General features: G+C 42.7%; 1 protein-coding gene across 7 annotated transcripts in view; it reads left to right on the top strand.

Annotated features, from left to right (window-relative positions):
* PRDM5 (PR/SET domain 5) overlaps window positions 1–15,777 on the top strand; it is a 284,272-nt gene that overhangs the window by 80,539 nt on the left and 187,956 nt on the right. For 5 of the 7 annotated variants that reach the window (XM_040418393.1, XM_040418394.1, XM_040418392.1 and 2 more), the window contains 3 exons: window positions 1,564–1,738; window positions 10,827–10,919; window positions 11,269–11,387. In XM_040418393.1, coding sequence (XP_040274327.1) covers window positions 1,564–1,738; window positions 10,827–10,919; window positions 11,269–11,387 — 387 coding nt within the window. The remainder of the gene's footprint in view (window positions 1–1,563; window positions 1,739–10,826; window positions 10,920–11,268; window positions 11,388–15,777) is intronic. The other 2 variants (XM_040418396.1, XM_040418395.1) reach the window with 1 other exon arrangement.

The following is a 15,777-nucleotide window of genomic DNA, read 5'->3' as shown; positions in this document are numbered from 1 at the left end:
GGGCCTCTAACACAAATCTGAACAAAGCCTTAACGAGAACCTGTCACCATGATTTTGTGCATAGAGCTGGGGACATGGGCTGCTAGATGGCCACTAGCACATCTGCAGTACCCAGGTCCCACAGCGCTCTGCGCTTTTATTGTGTTAAAAAACCGTTTTGAGTGATATGCAAATTACCTCATATGAGTCCTGTAGCCAGAGATGAGTCAAGCGGAAAGGAGCCCAGCACCGCCCTGCGTCCTCCGAATCTCCTCCTTGCCGGCTGACGTCACAGAGCTGGAGCGCCGAAATCTTGCGATGCGCGAGCTAGCGCATGCGCAGTGTCGGCATCATGTTCATTCCCTGTGCTGGCATCAGCACAGGGAACGAACTACGCATGCGCTAGCTCGCGCATCGCGAGATTTCGGCGCTCCAGCTCTGTGACGTCAGCCGGCAAGGAGGAGATTCGGAGGACGCGGGGCGGTGCTGGGCTCCTTTCCGCTTGACTCATCTCCGGCTACAGGACACATATCAGGTAATTTGCATATCACTCAAAACGTTTTTTTATCACAATAAAAGCACACAGAGCTATGGGGACTGGGTATTGTGGATGTGCTAGTGGCCGTCTAGCAGCCCATGTCCCCAGCTCTATGCGCAAAATCATGGTGACAGGTTCCCTTTAAAGAGGACCACCACTCCAGACATGTCTGTTTTAATAACTACATGCATTCCCCATGTAATAAATAAAAATTCTGGAACATCTATTCTTATGTCTCTATGTTATGCTATTCCTATATTATTTCTACAAGAAGTTATGAATGAATTGCTATTAGCCTTCAGTAAGGGTACAGAGGGGAGGTAACCAGTTGGGGGGGGGGGGGTGTACCTGCACAGACTCACTATCCAATCAGTGCTGACATTGTCAGACCGTGCAGATACACCCCACCAACTGGTTACCACCCCTCTGTACCATTACTGCAGACTGCTAGCAATTCATTCATAAGTTCTAGTAGAGATAATAAAGGAATGGTACAACATAAAGTCATAAGAATAGATGCTCCAGAATTGTTATTATGTGGGGAATGCATGAAGCTATTAAAACAGGCATGTCAGGAGTGGTGAAAGGTCCTCTTTAACTAATAATCTTTTGAAATATATACAGTATATGTCAGGCCAAAATTTCAGTTGTTTTGGATTTCTGCTCTTCTCGCTGGTTTTCATGTTGTAGCCTGTAAAATTCTGGATGGACAAGGTCAGGTGACATGTCTCCAAGCAGCACATGACCCAGAGTGACATACCACTTGGAGACACGTCACCTTTGAGACCAGTATTTGCTGCAGCAAGGCTTGTAACCTCGTACATCTAGAAGCTTTCAGACAGGGACCAGAAAACCAGTGAAGGGAGCCAAGGAGTGGGAACAGAGTGGTGAGAAGCAGGCGAGGAAGGATTTTTACACTGGTACAGCAGGCTGGGGTGGAAATCTAAATAAATAAAAGCTGGAAAAACCTTTTAAGCTGTCATTATATATAGCTATATACTAAGAGTTTAGTTTTACAGTATGTGTGCTTCCTTTTAACTTTCTAGAGCACAGCAATTGTAAAGATGATCATGACTGCCCACTTTGTGAGTCTAATTTCCCAAGTCAGGAAATCTTAGCAGAACATCTTCAAGCTTTGCATCAAAAGCCAAGTGAAGAAAAGGAGTTCAAGTGTAGAAATTGTGGGAAGAAGTTTCCAGTAAAACAAGCTCTCCAACGACAGTACGTACTTGAAATTAGTGTTTCACATTTAATGTCGTCTCATCTGCCTGCCTCGGCTGTCCTGTATAATAAATGTGTGGTGAAGGTGGAAGTGTAGACTTTCAATGGCAATAGGTACTAACCACCACATTATTTTCAATGTTTAATACCCATTCTGTTTCTTCTATATCTATTATTGGTGTTCGGTGGGTTGTGATGGATTATGATTGACCATGTATTCTTTAGTTTGGGTTCACAAATATCAGTTGTGTTCATAAAGTTGTTTTATGCCTGAGCAGCCCATGAAAAAGTTGTGCATAGATGGACATTGCTGGACAGGAAAATTCTGCATGCAGTGTTTTTCTCTCTGTTGCAGGAGACATCTGGTATCATAACTGATGCCATAGCACATAAAATGGTCCCCTTAAAAAACCATGGGATCAGTTTTGTCATCAGTTTTGTACTACACCATAGGAAATCATGATGGCAGGGACGGATGTACAGTATGTTGAAAAGGTCACATTTGAAATAAATGTGAATTAGGTTTGAATTGCCGTAGTACTTATATTATGGAAAATTTAGTCATATGTTGAAGTGTAATATTGTGTGATATTACACTTTATGTAATAGTAAGTTATATAAAGAATAAACATGCAGACTGGCAAATAATGGAAACAAATTAATAACAAAAGCTGGGAAATTTTGAGAACCCCCATCGATTGCCAGAAAGAAGGGGCTAAACTCTATACCCCTTTAACTCATAAGCCTCTTTCACACGGGCGTCGCTGGGGAGGGCCGGATGCGATGTGGGTATGTTCAGGGTAAATCGTGCGAGTAAGCACGCAATTTCAGTCAGTTTTGACTGCGATTGCGTTCCGTTGTTCAGTTTTTTCCGCGTGAGTGCAATGCGTTTTGCACGTGTGCGAGAAAAAAATGAATGTGGTACCCAGACCCGAACCCGGACTTCTTCACTGAAGTTCAGGTTTGGGTTTGGTGTTCTGTAGATTTTATTATTTTCCATTATAACATGGTTATATTGGAAAATAATAGCATTCTTTAATACAAAATGCGAAGTATAATGTCAATTGAGGGTTAAAAATTCATAAAAACATTACTCACCTCATCCACTTAATCGCGCAGCCGGGATCCTCTTCTTTGTTCTTCTTGAAGGACCTGCAGAAGGACCTTCGCTGACGTCATCACCAGGTCCTGCTGAATGAAGATAGAAGGTCCTTCTATCTTCATTCAGCAGGACCTGCGCTGACGTCACTGCGCTCACTAGGTGGTGAGCGTGATGACGTCAGAGAAGGTCCTTCAAGAAGAACAAAGAAGAGGATCCCGGCTGCGCGATCAAGTGGATGAGGTGAGTAATGCTTTTGTTATTTTTTAACGCTCAATTGACATTGGACTTTGCATTCTGTATTAAAGAATGCTATTATTTTCCATTATAACCATGTTATAATGGAAAATAATAAAGTAAATGGGGTCCTGGGTCGCTCATCCCTCGTCTTCTTAGCAACCATGCGTGAAAATCACACCGCATCCGCACTAGATTGCGGATGCGATGCGATTTTCACGCAGCCCCATTCATTTCTATGGGGCCTGCGTTGCGTGAAAAACGCAGAATATAGAACATGCTGCGATTTTCACGCAACGCACAAGTGATGCGTGAAAAACATCGCTCATTTTCACAGCCCCATTGAAATTAATGGGTCAGGATTCAGTGTGGGTGCAATGCCTTCACCTCACGCATTGCACCCGCGCAGAAAACTCGCCCCTGTGAAAGGGGCCATAGTTATACGTCTATTGATTTGAAAGGAGCTTTTGCTGTGGGTTCCCGCTAAGAAGTGTAAAAGGTCTCCATAGTCTTCCTTAGCAAATAAGTATAACACACTAGAGATAAGTGAATTCTCGAAATTCATTTCGGGTGTCATTTGCTGAATTTTTCAAAAATTAAAGGCCAAGAGAGACCCATGTGTAATCCACCACTGAAAAAAAAAAATGCAAGTCAATTCTCCTTCCAAACGGACATGAGTACTGTGTGTCCTAATATTACATTTCTCTGAATTAGATGTGCAAGTCTGTTCTACATACAAAAGGACAAAAACTAAGGGTCTCAAGAAAAAAATTTCCCTGGTTAGCTACGTGGCCTTTCTCAGGGTGTTGGGGGTCCTCTTTCTCATTAGGGAGACCACACAGTATTTATGAAAAGTATTGTAGTCCAGCCAATGCTGCTCTGTTTTTGTGGAAAAAATATATGCAAATAAGCATATCCTACTTCTACCGGCATCAGTTCGAGGATATCAGCAAAGAAAAATCTGATGGTAGCCTCAAACTGTTGAATTTTAGCTTTTTCATAATAAGATTTCCCCATGGTTGTAGCCTTGAACTGTTCAGTCAGTGCATTTTTTTGTAATAAGATTCTCCCCCGGTGGTAGCCTCAAACTGTTCAATCAGTGCTTTTTCATAAAGGGAAGCTAATTTGCATACTTTTGGGTTCCTGGGAAAGATTTTCAAATTAGGCTTGATTTTCTTTTTGGAAGAAAAACTATTTGATGCGAGTAGAGGATATGCTAATCTGCAGAGCAGCATTGGCTGGACTACAATAATTCTCATGCATAGTAGTTGGTCTCCCTAATGAAAAAGAGCACCCCAAGACACTGACAAAGGCCAATCAGCTAACCAGAGTAATTTTCTCTTAAGGTACTCAGTTTTCTTGCTCTTTTAGAAGAAGAAGAAGAAGAAGAAGAATCATAATATTCAGTACATTTGTCCTTTTGGAAGGAAAACTGACTTGCACATTTCTTTGTGTGGGTCTCTCTCATTCATCAAAATAATCCACAAGAAATTTGGGTTTCTTATAATCCGATTTTGGGGGGAAATTGAAAATAAATTCTGAATTGATAGAATTGATTTGCTCATCTCTATGACACACATCTTTAATTACCTTTAAAGAGCATCTGTCAGCATGATCAACCCTATTAAACATGGCATATAACCTGGGATGGTTGATCATGTTAACAAAAACGATACACTGATTATATATTTCTGGTTTCCCATTCTCGAGAAAGGCATATTTTAATCAATATGTAAATTGGCTTCCTGGTGCATAGAGGGGCTGGCCAGAGCCTTCGGAGTGCCAGTTAGTAACACCACTACAGATTTAGCCTCTCCCCCTTTGCCCTGAATTGACTGATGCACAGAACGTCCTGATGCAGCTCTATCAAGGCATAGGAACACTGTGGGCATGGTGATGGTGACACACACACAGACACACGGAGAGACATATACACAGAGAGGCACACACACACAGGGACACACACACTGGGATGGTCAAATACGCACAGGGACAGACACACACAGTCAGACCTCACTACATTCCAGACTTGCTCTTCTCTGTACATGAACACAGCTCTCTGCTCCTCCAACTACTCTCCCACTGGTCACATGGGCGGATGACATCCGGAAGATCCTTTAGCCCGGTAGGAAACTCCATCTACCCTGTTCTGACTCCTGGGGTCGCCCACCAGCAGTGCACATGGCGAAAATTGTCTGCATTGCTGGGGTAAGCTGCCCTAGATTTCAGAACAGGCAGTTTAGTAAAGACCAGGACACAGCTGCAGGAGTGAGCGGGCACACAGGGCCCCCCAGGAGTATTGACCTCCGGCACTTGCCTGGGTGTGCCGGGTGCTGACACCGACCCTGACTAGTATTAACAATAGCAGTGAAAGACCTATAAGTTCTACATATAGACACTGTCTGGTAGAATATAGCATTTATCCAGCACTGACTTGTAGAGAATGTAATTATCTATGTCTGCAGTGAAAATGCTGTCTTTCCAGTTTTATCTGCACCCTTCATTGAAGAAACATAAGCTTTTTTGCTAACATTGCAAGGGGTTGTCCAGTGCAGCAGCATTTCTGTAAAGTTCTCAGTGTATTGTAAAAAATAAATAAATAAATAAGTAATGCTGCCCCTAACAGTTCTAACCGGCGCTCTTGTCCCAATGCTGAACGGGTACCCGCCTATGGTTTCTTTTCCTTGGTCTGGTCTTGACAAACAGGAAATGCGGCTGCTGAGTGATTTACTGAGCAGTCATCTTGAGCTTGGACTAGGAAGTGAAACCTAGTGGGTATCTTGTAAACACAGCAACGATATGGAATTGGTGAGGATTAGTATCATACATATCATTAAAGGGGTTGTTTAGTGGTAAAATATTAATGACCTATTCTCAGGATAGGTCATCAAAATCAGATTGGCGGGGGTCTGACTCCTGGCACCCTCACCGATCAGGGTTGCAGTGCTCGTGCGATTTTTGCGTCCTCTTCATAGTTTACCTGCATGCCGTCTCTCTTGTAGCAGCAGTGTAGTGTATAGTAATTACAGCTACCTCTTTGTCACCACCAGTTCTGTGAGAAGGTCTGGCAGACCTCCTTCTCTACCTCTTGCTTGACGTTCTTTGTTCTGGTTTCACTTTGTCATCTCCTTTCCTTCTCCCAGGTGTCACCTATTTAGACTAATCATCTCCCTTTATATTCCCTCCCATACTGCCTCACTTTGCGGTTTATACTACTTCCTGGATAAAGTGTTTACTGCTGGAGGCTGCTGCTGCTGTTTCCTCAGATAAGTCTTTTCATGTATTGTGTTTCCTTGATGGCTTGATTCTAGGTGACCCTGACTCCGTCCGTATTAAGTGCAGGGGGCCGGTGGTCGTGTCCCCTCACTATTATAGGGTTTTCAGGTGTCACAAAGTCTTAGGTACGTGGGCATGCAATCGTCTACCATTGAGACCCTTGCATGGGCATAGCAGTCAGGGAGAGCTCTTAGGGTTTTATAGGGCTCACCTATATGCTCCTTAGTTTGGGATAAAGCCAGTCGGACGTTTATTCATAGCTTCCAGCTATCTGCAACATCATCCGTGACACTCTTTCAATAGGATAAACAGTTGAAAATACATTGCACTGCCGCTACAAGGGAGACAGTGCGCAGTTAAACTTTGAAGAGGATGCAACTCTAGCATGAATGAGCGCTTCTGCCCCTTTATATAGCTGATCTAGGATGGGGATGCTGGGAGTTGGATCCCCACCAATCTGAAATTGATGACGTATCCTGAGGACAGGTCATCAATATTATATGACTGCACCACTCCTCAATATTATTGTATTAACACAGTTGGGGTTGTCTTCTGCTGGACATTTTTGGCCACTATTGTATTGTATCTGATGCTAGATCCACCAGAGGACCCCTTTGTACTCTGCTAGGCCATTCTGGCCCTTGCTATTTTTATATGGAGAGATTGCAGCTGAATCTCACTCTTACATACTTATGCAGGTAACTATAAAAAGTCAGTAATAATTTTATATATAATTTTAATAAATCTCAAACAAGTGCATAAAGCACAGGTTCTACTGCGAAACCTTTATCCTTCAGTTTATATCTGTTACATTTCTAGCATTTCCTTTATTCACTACTCTGCTATGTCCCTAATAATTATATATATATATATATATATATATATGTGTGTGTTCATCTTCCTTAGTGGTTTTGTCATCCTTTCCTTTTTATCGGACAATTATCCTGTCTATGACCATCTTTATATCTTATTTCTTCCTATGTTCCCCTTTCATATTCTGTTTTTAGGAGATGATAATATGAGAGAGATTGCAGCCAAATGGCCATACTGTATATACACTCAATGGCCACATTATACTGTATACTGTGTTCTCTGCTATGCGCAAAACTACGAGAGCCCCCCACTCTAGCCCTGAAGAATCTGGATTTGCATTAAAATTTGCACCCCATGCAAATTGCATTGATGTGACTTGACCAATACTTTAGGAAATTATAGGACCCGTTTTAATGGTGTTACCCCACAAAAAGTATTACTATGCAATAAATAGGGCATTTCAAAGAAAATATTATTGCAATGTGCAAGCAATAAACATATTGTAGGGTTGTTTTTTTATGTACATTACATTCCTTTTCTGTTAGTGCCCCCTGCTGTTTCCCCTTCTGGTCCATCTTCTCCTGCATTCAGAGGTGGACTAACACACTCAGTAGCTACCGTTAGTCTCTTCCTCCACTCATTGCCAGCATAGTGATCTCATACAGAAGCAGGTGAAGCAGCCCAGACACCTTTCATTCATTCATCCCTACTTCTAAATTCATAGAAATATAGAGCTATCTCTTTCTCTAGACAATGGAGAAGAAAACTGGGGGAGGGCACTGCATACCATATGGCTATTTATTAGTAGAATCATTGTGGCTATTTGTGAGGGGGTTTTTTTCTATAAAAGGGAGGAAAGGGTTAACAATAGCTAATTGCAATGGGAGATACAGAGGCTCGGTTGTCATATGTCATGATCGGCTGCCCACCCACAGAAAAGGAAGATACAAGTCTTCCAGAAAATATGAATAAATAAAGTCTGGAGAGCAATGTTTATTTTGTGCTGGTGCTGTTAAAATAATGGTGTGCATTACTCCAGATATTTTTTAAAATACATATGATATCCCCTTTAAATGGGTTGCCTGCTTTTTACATTTTCTTTTTGTCAGAAGGGTCATCAGATACTGTAGCTTAAAGGCTATGTACACCTTTGGGGGGGAATTTATTTTTAAGTATTGCCTTGTACTCATTTTGAGCTAAAAATAATTTTTAAATAGGTCTTTATTAAAAATATGGTGTCCTTTTTCTGTACAGAGCTGACATGCTCTAGTAGCACCCTTTAGATTTTCTGTCTTTTCTGTCAGACCAGGAGCAGATCGACTCCTTATCTCTGCTCTATGATCTCCTAAACACTCATTATAGATCAGTTCTAGAATGTGGCTTAAATAAGTATTTATGACCTCTCAATAGTTTAGAGATAAGATGACAGGCACAAAGTGAAAGTGAAAGTACCAGTCACACAGCTAGAAAAACAGTTTACCCTTTGTGACAGAACAGCTCAATATTTTTAATAAAGGCCAATTTAAAAATTATTTTTAGCCAAAAATGAATAACCTGCAATCATTAAAAAATGCCTCTGAAGGTGTACATACCCTTTAACTACAGGATGTTTTGTTGCTGGAACCTACCGCAACAAGTAGTCTCTGTCCCGGCGGTACCACCACAAATTAAGTTTCTGGTTAAATGCATTGTCATCATTAGCCCCTCTCTACTCTATCTGATGCATGAGGGAACACAATAGGGGACTCCCATCTATAAACTAAAATGTGTCTTTTATTGCAGATAACCCCTTTTAAACCTATGTTCACATGGTTAATGGAGATAGTTGTATAAGGCAGTTGTAGGGAATAGTGGGGAGAACTTGGCCCGAACTGGTGCAAACAGCATATAACACATCTGAATGAATACAAGATGGAGTTATTTACATACTGGTTGCTATCAACTGAGGCAAAGAAAACTCAGATCAAGCTATTTTCCTTTCTTGGTCATGGTCAAAAAATTCAATCATTTCCACTTAACCTGTAAATATAGTGTCCACTGTTTAAAAGGGTTTTCCATCACGGAATTTGCTGGGGTACAGGAATGAGCAAAAGTTTTAGGCAGGTGTAAAAAAAAATCCTGCAAAGTAATAATGATAATGATTGTATCAATGCTAAAATGCATACAAAATTCAAAGTGAATGAACAAAAGAGAAATGTACATCAAATCAATATTTGGTGTGACCACCCTTTGCCTTAAAAACAGCATCAGTTCTTCTAGGTACAGTTTTTTGAAGAGATTTATTAGGTAGGTTGTTCCAAACATCTTGGAGAACTAACCATAGATTTTCTGTGGATGTAGACTTGCTTGAATCCTTCTGTCTCTTCATGTAATCCCAACCAGACTCGATGATATTGGGATCAGCGCTCTGTGGGAAGCCATATGATCACTTACAGGACTTCTTGTTCTTCTTTATTCTGAAGATAGATCATAATGACACTGGCTGTATGCTCGGGGTCACTGGCCTGCTGCAGAATACATTTGGAACCAAGCAGACACCTCCTCGAATAATGAATAAATATCTGCCTTTATTTCCCATCATTGGGGACACCATTAATCCTGACCAAATCCCCACAGAACCCTGATCTTAACATCATCAAGTCTGTCTAGGATTACATGAAGGGACAGAAAGATTTGAGCAAGCCAACATCCACAGAAGATTAGTGGTTAGTTTGCCAAACAATCATTGTGCCCAATTTCTTAAAAAATTGTGTAAGTGTACCTAGAAGTATTGATGCTGTTTTGAAGGCAAAGTGAGGTCCTACCAAATTTTGATTTGATACAGAATTCTCTGTTCCTCAATCATTTTGCATTTTTTAATTGATAAAAATAAACTATTAACGCTTCTATTTTTGAGAGCATTCTTACTGTGCAGCATTTTTTTCCATGCCTGCCTAAACCTTTTGCATGGTATTATATCTCTATGGTAAGCCATTCATTTTTGATCAGTGGGGGTCCAACTGCTGGATCCCCCACCAATCAAGTGAATGGGGCTATGATGCAGTTCCCTTCTGCAGACCCCTTATTTTAAGATTCAGTGGAGGTCCTAACTCTCACTGATAATTTAAATTGGAATTCCAGGATTTTAATATTTATGGTCTACGCTCAGAGTAGTTCATTAATATCAGATTGTTGGGGGTCCAATACCCCATATTCTGCTGATCAACTGTTTCGATTTAGCTCTAGCACTGAAGTCAGCACTTGTAACTACACAGCTCTGTCCATTGTGCAGTGGATGGTGCTGGCTACTGCATTGCTACTTGCGTTGAAGTGCATGTGAGCAGTGTTGTAGTTACAGCTCCGCCTACTGGATAATGGAGCTGTGTAGTTCTGACACTAAACTTCCAGTGCCGGAGCTCCTCTGAAACAGCTGATTGGTGAGGGTGGAGGGTGTTGGTCCATCAGCAAACAATATTGATAGCCTACCCTGAGGATAAACCATCAATATCAAAATCCTGGACAATCCCTTTAAGTGATCGTATAAGCTTCCTATTATGAGAAATCCCCTTTAACTGTTTCTAAGGTCAACTTTTAATATGATACTTGTGTGACAACTGAAAGCAAGATGAAAATACAGCATTTTGCTGTTATGTTCTAGACTCTAAACTGTTTTCTTTTCTTTAGTGTACTTCAGTGCTCAGAAAGTATCATCTCCGGTGACACTTCAGGGAGTTATCAGTGTTCTGGTTGCAATACCTTCTTCGGCTCAGCGTTGAGGTTTTGTGTTTGAATTACTGAACCGCTGTCTAATTTCTGGCTTCCCTTTTTGCATGCCGCTTTCAAGTTTCTTCTCCTTCTTCTTTTTTTGACATCTAACCAAGAAAAAGAAGTTCCTCCTTACCTCCTATTTAGGTAATGCACGTGTTAACTTGTGTTCATACTATAAGGTAGTGGTCTCAAGCCTGGGGCTTTTCTAGCTGTTGTAACACTACAACTCCCAACAGATGCAATAGCTGTGGTTTTACAACAGCTGGAGAGCACAGGTTGATGACCACTGCTGAGGCATGCTTGATTCACTCCATTCTTCATATTCTATATTGTTATGCAATCATGTTCTTTATTTCAGCTTTGACCAACACAAAGAAGCCTGTAAAGGAGATGTGAGGTTTATATGCAAGTCTGATAGTTGCGGGAAGAAATTTAGAAGCAAAGATGCCCTGAAAAAACACAAAGAGAATGTGCATGGTACGTTATGTACTTGAACAAACCATATATCATACCTTCATGGTCTAAGACCTTCTCCTGAATGTTGTATGAGAGTCTGTCACTGGCAGCACTGATTAGATAATGTCAGAATGTGTAGGGACACCCCCCCCCCAACTGGTAACACCCATTGCCCCCTTGTTCATAAACCTCTAGCTTGAACTTACGAGGAATGGCACAACAGCACAACATACAGTGGCATACAAAAGGTTGGGCACCCATGGTCAAAATTACTGTTACTATAAACTGTTAAGTAAGTTGAAGATTAAATGATCTCCAAAAGGCATAAAGTTAAAGATGACACATTCCCTTTATTTTTCAAGCAAAAAACTTTTTTTAATGTTAATTTTTTACATTTTCAAAATAACAAAAAAGGAAAAGGGCTCGAAGCAAAACTTTGGGTACCTTGCATGGTTGGTACCTAGTAACACCCCCTTTGGTAAGTATCACTGCTTGTAAGTAGTGATGAATGAATGTTCGTGAACCGCGCGTTCGCGGCAGGCCCCATTGACTTTAATGGCAGGCAAACCTGAAAAAACTTCTGGTCATATTTGCAGCTACCAAATACTTACTAGAAGTACAATAATAATAGTCCCACAACATGGAAAGTGACATACCAGAGGGGGATCGTTAGCAAAAATTCCCACCAAATTTTTTTATTTTAATCAGGGGCCATTTTTATGTGTCTTAAAGGGAAACTCAAAAAAATGTGCCCTGAGGGAGCCTAGAAGTTTTTTATTTTAGGCCACAGGAGTACAGGCCCCAAAAAATAGGCATTCACCTGACAGAAAACAACTTGTGATGATTTGGCTGGAGGTACATTAGGCGGTCACTGGATACAAAATTTTACTGTAGGCCACCGGAGTACAGGCCCCAAAAATTAGGCATTCACCGGACAGAAAAGAACTTGTGATTATGTGGTTGGATGTACATTAGGCGGTCACTGGATGAAAATTTTACTGTAGGCCAGTACAGGCCCCAAAAATTAGGCATTCACCTGACAGAAAAGAACTTGTGATTATGTGGCTGGAGGTACATTAGGCGTTCACTGGATACAAATTTTACTGTAGGCCAGAACAGGACCGAAAAATTAGGCATTCACCTGACAGAAAAGAACTTGTGATTATGTGGCTGGAGGTACATTAGGCGGTTGCTGGCTAAACATTTTAATGTAGGCCAGTACAGGCCCCAAAAATTAGGCATTTACCTGACAGAAAAGAACTTGTGATGATGTGGCTGTAGGTACATTAGGCTGTCACTGGCTAAAGATTTTTTTGTCGGCCACTGGAGTACAGGCCCCAAAAATTAGGCATTCACCTGACAGAAAAGTACTTGTGATTATGTGGCTGGAGGTACATTAGGCGGCCACTGGATAAAAATATTACTGTAGGCCAGTACAAACCCCAAAAATTAGGCATTCACCTGACAGAAAAGAACTTGTGATGATGTGGCTGGAGGTACATTAGGCAGTCACTGGATACAAATTTTACTGTAGGCCACTGGAGTACATGCCCCAAAAATTAGGCATTCACCTGACAGAAAAGAACTTGTGATTATCTGGCTGGAGGTACATTAGGCGGTCACTGGATACAAATTTCCTGTAGGCCAGTACAGGCCGCAGAAATTAGGCATTCACCTGACAGAAAAGAACTTGTGATTATCTGGCTGGAGGTACATTAGGCGGTCACTGTATAAAATTTTACTGTAGGCCAGTACAGGACCCAAAAATGTTGCATTCACCTGACAGAAAAGAACTTGTGATTATGTGGCTGGAGGTACATTAGGAGGTCACTGGCTAAAATTTTTAATGTAGGCCAGTACAGGCCCCAAATCTTGTGATGATGTGGCTGTAGGTACATTAGGCTGTCACTGGTTAAAAATGTTACTGTCGGCCACTGGAGTACAGGCCCCAAAAATTAGACAATAACCTGACAGAAAAGAACTTGTAATTATATGGCTGGAGGTACATTAGGCGTTCACTGGATACAAATTTTACTGTAGGCCAGTACAGGCCCCAAAAATTAGGCATTCACCTGACAGAAAAGAACTTGTGATTATGTGGATGGAGGTACATTAGGCGGTCACTGGATACAAATTTTACTGTAGGCCAGTACAGGCCCCAAAAATTAGGCATTCACCTGACAGAAAAGAACTTGTGATGATGTGGCTGTAGGTACATTAGGCAGTCACTGGATAAAAAATGTACTGTAGGCCAGTACAGGCCCCAAAAATTAGGCATTCAACTGACAGAAAAGGCCTTTTATGCCGCTGTATGTACATAAGACAAGGACCATTCTTTGTTCCGAGTGGTGGCTGATATGTGTGGGCTGGCATGAGGAAATTCAATTACACGTGATTGTCACAGGTGTTGAATTCCTACGAGATCCATGCTTCGTTCATTTTTAGAAATGTGAGGTAGTCCACACTGTCGTGAGCTAGGCAAGTGCTCTTATCGGTCCCGATCCCCGCTGCTGTGCTCAATGTTTTTTCGGACAAGACACTCGACGAAGGGCAAGCCAAAAGTTTCATGGCAAATTGTGCCAGTTCAAGCCTGCACACCCAGTTGTCCAAGGGTTCCTCGTTTCTCAGAGCGTCGACATCGGCCGTTAACCCAATGTAGTTGGACACCTGTCGGTCTAGGCGTTCCCTGAGGCTGGATCTGGATGGCGGCTGTCGATGGGTTGGCTGCAAGGTGATCTCTTATCCGAAGTGACCAACACATCTTCAAACCGCCCTCTTCTTGCAGGTGCGGTAGTATTCTGACCTGCACCTGTTTCTCTGTGGGTGGAAATTTCTCTGCCAGCACCCACAACAGCAGAATGCAGCATCTCTCGCAGCAAGGCCTGGAAATGTTGCATTCTGACAGCCCTCTGTGATGCTGGTAACATGTCCACCATTTTGTATTTGTACCGAGGGTCTAAGTACGTTCCCACCCAGTACTGGTCCTTGCCATTTATGCTTTTTATACGGAAGTCCCTCTTCAAACATTGGAGCATGAAGGCCCTCATTTGCACTAAATTGGAAGCGGTGGAGCGCCCTGGCCCCTGCTCATCACCTAGGAGAATGTCGTCCTCGGTCTCCTCCCCCCAGCCACGGACAACACCAGGGATCCCTGAAAAGTTTAAAGCCCCCCTCAAAGCCTGCTCTTCTTGCTCCTCCTCCCCCAAGACGCCATCCTCCTCCTCCTCTTCAGACTCCTGCTGACTTGTCTCAGATGAAGTAGCCCCCCTGGGAATTCATTCATCATTGCGACTTTCTCATCTTCCTGCTCCTGCTCCTCGAGGCCTTGATCAATGACACGACGCAATGCACGCTCCAGAAAGAAGGCGTAAGGTACGATGTCACTGATTGCGCCCTGGCTGCGACTGACCAGTTTGGTGATCTCATCAAGAAGTCTGCATGCTTCGCGCATGAGTAGCCATTGGTGCGGTGAAAAGAAAACAAGCTCCCCAGAACCTGTCCTGCTGCAGAGTTAATACAGCTAGTCGTTAACGGCATGTTGCTGCTGGAGCAGCCTATCAAGCATATACTGTACAAGGTGGAGATCCAGCGTGTCGGGCTGTCACAAATAAGTCGTCTGACGGACAAGTGGTGTGGCCGCTGAACATTAGCAAGGCGAGCAATGGCCGTGTAAGATTTTCTAAAATGGCCAGAGATTTTCCTGGCCTGCCACAAGACGTCCTGGACCCCGGGGTATTTGGCAACGAACCGCTGCACGATTAAGTTCAGAACGTGTGCCATGCACAGCATGTGTCATTTTGTCTTGTTTCAGCGCACTCAGCCAGTGCAGTTTCTAGGTAAAATTTCTCTCAGGGCGAGTGTCAAAAAAACTCCCCCCCCCCCCCTCAAAACTGCTCGATGAAATAAGTGTCTCCCCATTGTAAAAAATGTGGAACCACATTGCACGGACGGTCACAGTGAGGCACCCAGTGACCCACTGTCCCATAAACTCAGGCTCTCACTCACAGCAGGCTTTTTTCTCAGCACTGCTCCGGGCGGGCGGTAACAGGCAGGCAGTGCGGGCGGCGGTGCTCACCTCACTACTGTACGTCACGCAGTGCGTGAGGTACAGTGAGTGAGCGCCGCCGCCCGCACTGCCTGCCTGTGGGGGGACATTATTTTTAATAAGGATCACTATGGACATTATTTAGAATGGAGGCTGCTGTGGGTGTCATTATAACTGTATAATGTCTGATAGGGCTAGTCCTGAGCTGAGTTATATTACCCTGCCCTGTATAATAATGTACCCTGATACCCCTTAGTTATATTACTCCAGCGGGGTAATATAACTAAGGGGTATCAGGGATGGGTACATTATTATACAGGGCATGGGCAGGGTAATATAACTCAGCTCAGGACTAGGCCTATCAGA

The sequence above is a fragment of the Bufo bufo genome, chromosome 2 (genome assembly GCF_905171765.1).
Source record: "Bufo bufo chromosome 2, aBufBuf1.1, whole genome shotgun sequence".
Lineage (NCBI taxonomy): Eukaryota > Metazoa > Chordata > Amphibia > Anura > Bufonidae > Bufo > Bufo bufo.
This window is presented reverse-complemented; position numbering and strand designations above follow the sequence as displayed.